The sequence below is a fragment of the Cyprinodon variegatus genome, unplaced genomic scaffold (genome assembly GCF_000732505.1).
Source record: "Cyprinodon variegatus isolate N-32 unplaced genomic scaffold, C_variegatus-1.0 Scaffold59, whole genome shotgun sequence".
Taxonomy (NCBI): domain Eukaryota; kingdom Metazoa; phylum Chordata; class Actinopteri; order Cyprinodontiformes; family Cyprinodontidae; genus Cyprinodon; species Cyprinodon variegatus.
This window is the reverse complement of record NW_015150512.1, coordinates 1,631,485-1,641,019: the sequence shown is the minus strand read 5'-3', so window position 1 is coordinate 1,641,019 and position 9,535 is coordinate 1,631,485. Positions and strand designations below refer to the sequence as shown.

Below are 9,535 nucleotides of genomic sequence, written 5' to 3'. Positions count from 1 at the left end.
AAAGTAAAAATATCAGAAAAATCTACTTGAGTACAGTAACGAAGTATTTGTACTTCATTACTTCCCATCTCTGTTGAACATTTATATGTAAATATGCTAGAATTACCCTGAAGGATACTTTTCCTCTTTAGTCCCTGGCCAGTTAAAAGAAAACACACTAGACAGCACTCATCAACCAATCAATAAATACAAAATAATATTAAAAAGGGATAATTAAGCACTTAGAAAGCTAAATATTTAGAACAAAGCCAAATATTTTGTTAGCAAACTGAATATGTAGTTATACAGTAATATTTTTGAATAGAATTTTTATTTCCAATCTAAATGTTTAGGTCCAATAAGGTATGGAGATAACGTCATGATAATCCTTCAGGAAACGCTCAAGGAATTGTTGAAAGTTAGAAAGTATACTTGTTTATCTGCTGCGTTATTCTCCCTCTTTGTCACATAAACTCATAATTTGCATGTACAGTGGGGCAAAAAGGTATTTAGTCAGCCACTGATTTTGAAAAAAAGATGAGAGGGAATTAAGTATTTGGTCACAAGAAAGAATTCTGGAACTCACAGCCCACTAACTTCATTTTTAGAAACCCAACCTTTCCTCTGTTCATTACCTGTATTCATTTGTATTATCTTACCTGTTTGAACTCGTTATCTGTATAAAAGACACCTGTGTATGGCAAACAGTCAGACTACAAACCCAACCATGGCCAATAAGCAAGTAGGTTTGTGGAAAGAAAAAACGAAAAACCATCTGGACTTTTCCTAATCATAAATCTTGGAGGACCAGCCAGGCTTCACACACTCATCAGGGGCCCAATACTGCCTCAGGTCAGGTGACAGAGCTTTGTACAAAGCTGCTCAAGCTGACCAGAAAAGAGGAATAGAGAGAGCCAAGGTGGACCACAGTGTGCATATTAATGTAAATATAAATCCCTTTATTGTCCCACAATGGGGAAATTAACTCTCTGAATTTGAAAAACCCCTTGTGTGCTGCCCGGGGAGCAGTATGGGGTTAAGGGTCTTGCTCAGGGACCCAGAGTGCAGGCCGTGGGTATCAAACCGGATACAACTTTCTCAGAGCACAAGTTCACTGCTCTGACCACTAGGCCAACACTCCCCATATAGATCTCACCTATTGAGCAACACACAGGAGGTCTGGCAGGACATACAAGATATCACAAACTTTAGACGGCGTGATGCATCACCAGGGGTCCTGAATGCACAAATGGCAGAGGAACTAAAGTGCTTCTTTGCTCACTGTGAACTGTTCTGTTCAGTATCAACAGCACTCTTCTGCATCAGTCCTGACCCCGCCCACACCTGGCTTCTCCACCACACCACTAATTATACAGGAGCATGATGTCAGAAGGATGCTATTGGCAGTGAATCCCAAGAAAGCTTCCAGTCCAGATGGGGTACCTGCCAATGTGCTAAAAGCATTTGCTTACCTGCTCCCACCCATTTTTATCTGGGAATTAAAATTTTCATTGCTGCTGGTAGTCATTCATCCTAGCCTGTTTAGATTCAACAAGAATAAACCCTCTGTGCTAACAACTACTATGAGTTAATACAGAGGAGCTTAAATGAGCACTCCTGGGATCTAATGTCTTTTTTGTTATTTTGTGCCATTTCGTCCCACAATGTGCTTTATTTTGTGTTAAGATGGGCTGATATTTATTTCATCATATATGTTTGACCCACCCCTTACCACAAAACATAACCATAAGTACATTAAATGATTATATCTGTTATATCAATTAAATATTAAGTGCAACTGAATGTCCATGTCCCCTTTTAATCTTTTTGAAATCACTTTATAACTATAATAAAAAAAATAATAATGTAATTATGCAGAAGTACTGTACAAAGCCAAAGTTAAATGTTTATTTTCAGTCGTATGACATTTTCTTTTCATAGATTCATAACCTTGTCACCTTTTTATCTTTCACACAACCACTGGAAACAGAACTATAGTTTAACTCAACTGCAGGTGACCGGGAGATCATGAATTTACCATTCTATGGTATCTACCATATATATCTAAGGATATATATGTGGAGTGCATGATTGTATGTTTAATTTCATTTTCTGCTCTTATGGCAGAGGTGGTAGATATGGAGTCGACAAGTCATTTCTAGTAGATTGGACTCACCTGGTTCAGCACACATACATAGCATGGAGATGACTCCCAGTCTATCACCTCTGTCTTATGGTGTGTTTAAAGTCTACAGAGCGGCTTTCAATAGACAACTGCATGTGTTGAGGGGACTGAAATGGCTGATAGGGAATGTAAGGCAAGTTTGGCCATAAAAGTAGCATCAAACACGTCTCCATTTGTAATTGTGGGTCCCATTTTGGATTTTTTACTTATTATTGCAAACTACTAGGTGCCAAAATTCCGCACTGTGCTAAATGGAGCCTTTCCTTAACTATTACACAGATGACCTGTGTTAGGCTGACATTTTTCACTACTGTTATGTTCCCATATACTATTACTATATACTATTTGACCCCCATAGAAAGTGTGATATAATATTTGCATAAGATCCATACTAAACATGTACATACTCTAAAGAAATTTTAATCTGCTGAACTAGGTTCATAGTGTATATATGTTAAATGACAGCAACCTACTAAGAAACGGGCAGTTTGTTCTGTCTGTATCAGAAACAGTGCTGTCTGCAGGTGTGTTAAGCTAAACTATTGCTCAATGCTCATCAATTTAATGTTTAACAAACCGCTATGACAAAAATATGCCTCCCTGTTTATAGGAACACCATCATTAAGGTCTAAAAACCAGGAAGCCATCACAAAGGGGGTTGGCTTGAGACCTGTTCCCCATAAATCTACATCGAGACCCATTGGGGGACAACTGGGAATCATGTTTGCATAATATTACTATTTATAAAGAAATTGGTAGCAGATTTATTCAGCTTAAAATAGTCCACAGATATATTAAAAAGTATATTTATCTTTTCTGCAAATCCGTCCATTTTAGATTCAACCACATAACATTCCGGACACACACTTTTCATCCTTTTCAAGAAGGTGGATAATAGTCACTCTCCCAACAGCGAAACGAATTATATTAAGACGTTGGGGGGAGAAAAAACAACTCCACCTTATAAGGAATGGTTAACAACAATCGCCAAACTAGCATTCTATGAGAAAGTCATTTATAGTCTTCTCGATCAATATGACTGCACATGTTCTGCCTTTACCAACTGGCTGACTGTACCTTAATGTATGTTAATAAGTGGATTGATGGTCGGTGTGGTGTTCTATGGATGCTGGTTTTGATGTCAGCTTAAAAAACAAGTAAATAAATAAAATGAGCATTATTAAAAAAAAAAAAAAACTGGCAGAAAGGGGATTGCTCTAACCCAGGGATTTAAAAAGTTATTTTATCAAATTCTCAACCACAGTGGAATCCTGATATTTCTCAGCATGGATCTGAACTAGTGCTCGTCATTTACCTGCAACTGTAATACCATCACAAAGGCATTAGATTTTGATCAAATTACATCTAACAGGAGTAAGACTGACTTTCACACTCCCGCCCTTTAGGTGGTGGTGATTGCACACAGATCCCTTGCATGATAGTAAAGTTAAAGTCCTACAACAACGGACTCTTTAAAGCTCATGAAAGCAGCTCAACTCTGAAATGAAACAGCTACATGCTTGTGGTTAGTGGTCAGGAATATCAAAACTCCAAAATCAACTTGGTAATTCATGAAAGCTCTATTTAGAACCAGAGAGGTTCCTGTCCTGATAGTATTTGGCTTCACTGTGTGTTTTTAGCAGCAGGAGATGGAGGCAGGAGGTTTGATGGTTTATTCTGCTCGTTGGGCTGTAACAGCTCTTCTTCCATCAGCAGCACAACATGTTGATCAGAACATGAACAGATCAGAAGCAGTGCAAACACAAACTGAAGTCTAGAACACAAAGTGCTGCAGTCAGATGACCAATCAGATCACAGATCAATACTGTAGTGTGCTTCCAGAACGGATGAGGTATTTTGCTGCTTCACACCCAAAACTGTCTGATATGCTTCTCTATCATCGTTTTATAAAAACTCTATAAAAATCAAACTTCTGATTGGTTGCTAATACAGGAAACAGCATGGACCCTGCCAGGATAAAACAGATTGAATGATTCTGTTCCAGCTAAAAATATAAATAAAGTCTGACACTAAGAACGGAATCAAAGTCAGATAAAAACAGGAAGTTTTGCAGTCGAGCCCTCGGCCATTTGAAATGATTAGGATTCTTCATCATGGACGCTCAAGTTTGTTCAAGTGTTTCAGCTCGAGCTGCTCGCCCCTTCCACAGGTAATCATTTGCATTGACTGGCATCAGGCAGCAGGAAGCTCCGCCTACCACCACATTAAATCAGTGCGACATCACAGCGGGTGAAGGGAGGGGCTGTCCCCTGTATTGAAGGTCAAGTCCAAGCTGAGGCGCAGCCTCCTAAGGTCACGTGATCACATGACGCTCTCTCCCTCAGCAGCGCCGCAGGTGGAGCTCAGCGTCGTAACATTGATGACCACGTCTTTCCGCCTCACTGACGCATCTTTGGACAGGTAGTCGTCGCTCTGATCCTTTGCGAAGTTCACAAACACCTGAAACCACAACCATTGTGAGAAAGACCCCAAATCCACTCTAATATCCTTTTCCATCTTTAAAGATGTTGTTAGTCCATCAAACTTTCCACTTAATTATTATTATTTTATTTATTTTTTTTATTTTTATTTTTTTTTCCTACTTGCTTTGATTCTGTTTTATTCTGTATTTTAATCATGTAAAGCACTTTGCATTGTCTTTGTACTGAATTGTGCTATAGAAATAAATTTGCCTTGCCTAGTCCATGTACTTGTCCAGTTAAATCTGATAACTAGCTCTCTGTGTGTTTTGGACCGTTTACCTGGTCTAATGTGGTTTGGGTGACGGAATAATCCTCGATCTTTAGCATGTCTTTGTTCTTGGCGAAGATGGAGAAGACGTGGGCTAGTGATGTGAGCGAAGATGGTAGCTGGTACTGCAGCATGTTGCGGTGTTTCTCCTTCAGCGTGCTGCCGCTCAGCTCGCTCTCGATGAACTTCATGACGGGCAGCAGGTCTGGGTCGGGCCCTGCCACCCGCAGGATGATGGTGTACCCATCACCAAACCTGACAAACAAACTGATGTTACTACCACACACTTTATAATCCACAGCAGCGATGCTTGGATTACTGACGGACTGATGCCCCCTAATGGTCAGAGAAAAAAAGCTCATGATGTCTAATGTTACGTTCACATAAAAAGCGATTTGAGCACCAAAGAAGGTCAGGCATGTACAGATGCATCTGATGCTTGTGTTGCTCGTGTTCAATGGCAGAGTGGCTTTGCTATATTTGCTGTGAAAAGTGGGTAAAAAGTAGTTTTTTTAAGCGAGAAAGTCCAACTTAGAACACCGTCTGTGCAGTCAGTTCAACAAGAAAACGATGCTGCCTTAAAATAATAAGAGCAGTCACTAGGGTTACCCAGCAGTAGCTCCCTCAGTCTGGTTCCTCCTGAGGATTTTCTGTAACTGTTCTTAGTGGCTGGAAGTAGATGTTAGCTTTTTGCAGGTATGTGGTACAAACTGCAAGTACCAGAATAATTATAGTGAACATATTTTACCAGCAAGTTTTCACATTTTAAGTTAATTTAGGCAATGGAGTGATCAAAGTGCTCATTTTTGTTTGTACATGAAAGAAAACTTCTCCTTGCCTTTTATTGTTAACCTAAAAGAATTGTACCCCGTTGATATAGATGCATATTTTTTGTTCAGTTCTGATAACTTTATGCTTACATCAGCAGTGCAGTTTCTGTTTCCCTGCCAGCTCCTAGATCAGCTTCTCTGATTCACTGATGTTCCATGAGTGATCAGTGATCATCAGTGATGTGCACATAAGATGCTTAAATGCTCATAAGATGCTGCTCCAGCTGCTTCAAAATGCTGCCAAAGATGTGCTGCAGGACCTTTTGATGTGCCCTAATGAGCGTCAACCATAGATATAAATATAAACTGGCTGCTTCTGCTGTTCAATTCACGTTTGGTGTAAACTCTGCATTGCAAAACATTGACCATCGATTTTTTTAAAAACAGAACAAACACTTTTGAAATTTTCACGGCTTTACCTGTTCTTCAAGTGTTGGACGCTGCCAAGACATCTGAACCTGCCATTCACCATGATGGCCATCCTGGTGCAAAGAGCCTCACACTCCTCCATACTGCAACACAAAGAGAAACACTCTTCAGGGACAGAGTCATGGTAATCTAATCTGCAGTGTCTTAGCCTTGGGACATCTGATTTGAAAGATTGCTGAGCTTCTCACCTGTGTGAGGTGAGGACGACGGAGCGTCCCTCCTTGATGACGCTGTGGATGCAGTTCCAGAGGGCCCGGCGGGCCTTGGGGTCCATTCCAGTGGTGGGCTCGTCCTGTAACGAGGAGCACAGCCAGGTTCAGGTTGGCCCACAGGTGAAGCAGGAAGCAGATGGTGAAAGTGAGGAGGAGTGGGAGGAGGGGCATCCTGCTCACACCTGACAGCCTCTCTTCCTCAGTAGTCCAGTAAACAACAGTAGCTGCCCTAAATCCTTCTGTTACAAAACCTCCCCCCAAATCCCACTCAGCTGCTCTCTGATTGGCTGGAAGCAGCCAGCTGCTCTTATGTAACAAACCACTGCACTGTATCCAACTTACTGTCCCATTTACTGTGCATAGCTTCAGTGTCTACAATGGACAAGGAGGGACAACATCCCCCCACGTTTACACTCATTCCAGGTATATTTGACCTGTCCAGGTGTCTTTGACCCGTCCTGGTGTCAGGCGGTCTAGAAGCTGCCGTTTCTGTTCACGTGACCAAGAACGCTTCTCACTTAGTTCACATCTGAATTTTGTTTGAATCTGGAGAATTTTTCAGATTTAGTTTTAAGAGAACAGATGCCCTCTAGTGGCTAGTGACAAACTGCTGATGTCATTTCAAACCTGACTGACATTAGATCATAGTTTTTGCCAAACAAAACTTTTCTAAAACTGAGTTTTTCACCAATTGGGGGAAACCAAAGCAAATCAAAATTTTATTTCTAGAACAAAAGTCAAAATTTGAAGGTACCAGGAGAACCTGATCTGTGCTTTTACTGTTCTGATCAAGTTGAGCTTCCTGAGTTGTTAAAATCTTGAACTTGTAAATTAGACCCTTATAAACCAAATTATTCAAGGAAATATTCCCTCTGATTTCCAACCTGATTTTAGGTGGAGTATAATATTCAAAATGTTAGGCTGAGATGGTTTAAGAAGTAATTTCCACTTCTAACTGAAACACATGTTCTGCCAAACAGTCTGTATCACAAAGCTGGAAATCAAAGCACTGTTTTCAAATAAAGATGCTGAGTCTCCTCCATGCAGATCAGTTCAGTGATAACCTGATGGTAGGGTAGCCATCTTTGTGACTGTGGCTGCCCTCGTTTAATGTAGATTACATATTCTAACCGACCAATAAGGAGAAGCTGCCCCATTAAAACCACCCCACCTCATTTGCATAATAAGACAGAGATCCAGACAGAAAAGGATGAAGGAAAAGCAAAAATAAATTATGTTGAAAAAATTTATATAATTGTAAATAAATGAAGTTGAACTAAGCAGATTTTTTTTCCATATATTTTAATCACTACATACATGTCTTTATTTTTTAATGACACCAGACATGGTTCTCCATATAGAAGACCTCTCCCATAAATATTCTTAGAGCTCATCTGCTTTGCTGTGCTTCTCTCCTAAATGAGCCCTAATAAAGCGCTAATGCTGCATCTAGCCTTTTACTTTCTTTTAAACTTCAAGAGTATTCCTGAATCAGTGCTTCTGTGGTTGGGTTGGGGTTTCTTTGATGTTCTCCCCTCCTGCCTTTAATCTGCTGGGCCTCCTTTGACCTTTTAACTGATTTGAAAAATAAACTGAACTGTATTTTTAAACCAGAATCCCCTTTTTTGCCCAGCTTGGTGCATTAAAAAGGACACTGACTTTGATTTCCATCGCTCTCATCAAATCAAAATTAAAAAAGTACAGCTGAATAGAAGCAAAAGAAACCCTGCTGATGGATTTGGGGGGGCGGATTACCAGGAAAACAACAGGAGGTGCTCCAATCAGAGAGATAGCGGTGGACAGCTTCCTCAGGTTTCCTCCACTGTAACTTCCAGCTCTTTTGTCTGCATACTTCAGGAGGCTGAGCTTCCTGATCCCCCACTCTGCCACCTGTCAATGAAACCACAGCCAATCAGAACCCAGCATCAACAGCAGCGGTGTTGGCATGTGTGATAAAGACTCACATTGCAGACTTCCCTCTCAGGGACGCCCCTGAGGACAGCATACAGCTCCAGATGTTCTCTTCCAGTCAGCAGCTCATTGATGGCGTCGAACTGAGGACAGTAGCCCATGTTCTGATGGACCTCATCGATCTCCCTGAGGATGCTGCAGAGAAAAGGCCTCAGGTCAGAGGGATGGGCTCCAACAACTGCAGTACACTTAAAACTGAGTAGATGAGTGAGAGAACATGTGTAGATGTGCATGTTTGATTCTGGTCCTGATCAGAAGATGGATTAAAAACTGATCAGATTTCAGACTCTGGTTTTATTTTTCCTACAAACACCTTACATTCATGTAAACCTTTAGGAAGTGGACCAAAATAACAGAACCAGAACCAGGTGATATCTCCCATGAGGTCGTACACTAATCCCTCACCTCTTCCCAGCCAGGAAGGCCTCTCCGCTCGTCACCATGGTGTCTCCTGTCAGCATCTTGAAGGTTGTCGTTTTCCCGGCTCCGTTCACACCGAGCAGCCCAAAACACTGACCAAGAACCCAAACATACGAGATGTCAGTCTGAAGCACCTTCATGTTCTTCACAGAGAGATTTCACCTGCACAGGTGTTAAAACAGCAGGAAGTCAGACTCACTTCTCCAGGAGGAATCCCGACACACAGTCGATCCACAGCTGGCTTCTGCTTCCTCTTATATACCTGAAGGACACAAACCAGGCCAGATGTTAAAACCTGTTCAGGGGCCTAATGCATATAAGAATGTACAACCTCTTCGCTTAAAATATGGGCTAGCAAGACATTTTAAGACAAACAGTGCAAAGAATATAAATTTATAAACTTGTGGAAATACATTACTACTAGCGCTGGAGCAAACATTTATTTTAGTAATCAATCATCTCAAGTAGAATCAGATGTATAAAACTGGCACATTCTGCAGATTCTACACATTATTTTATCCTAAGAGTACCGGTAATAGGAATACATGGCAAAAACCCCCAAAAACAATTAAGTTCACCTTTTATGTATTTATCTGCAGTTGAAAACTGTTCCAACATCTATATTTTTAAAGTGTAGCCCTTTCTGTTTAATTTATCAATACAGCGCTTCCTCTAGAATTAGTTTCCCTTACATACTGCTTCCTTGATAGGGATGGGGATCGTTAATATTTATTGATATCGATACCTTTATCGATACT

General features: G+C 40.7%; 1 protein-coding gene across 1 annotated transcript in view; it reads right to left on the bottom strand.

Moving 5' to 3' along the window:
- Positions 1–3,437: 3,437 nt before the first annotated feature.
- The window catches only part of LOC107082707 (ATP-binding cassette sub-family A member 1-like), a 47,524-nt gene continuing 41,426 nt past the window's right edge, over positions 3,438–9,535 (bottom strand). The window contains exons 42-49 of the mRNA XM_015371502.1: positions 8,977–9,039; positions 8,763–8,869; positions 8,351–8,492; positions 8,142–8,276; positions 6,363–6,466; positions 6,165–6,257; positions 4,927–5,170; positions 3,438–4,624 (exon numbers count right to left, since the gene is read on the bottom strand). Of these exons, the coding sequence (XP_015226988.1) occupies positions 4,487–4,624; positions 4,927–5,170; positions 6,165–6,257; positions 6,363–6,466; positions 8,142–8,276; positions 8,351–8,492; positions 8,763–8,869; positions 8,977–9,039 (1,026 nt within the window). The 3' untranslated portion in view covers positions 3,438–4,486. The remainder of the gene's footprint in view (positions 4,625–4,926; positions 5,171–6,164; positions 6,258–6,362; positions 6,467–8,141; positions 8,277–8,350; positions 8,493–8,762; positions 8,870–8,976; positions 9,040–9,535) is intronic.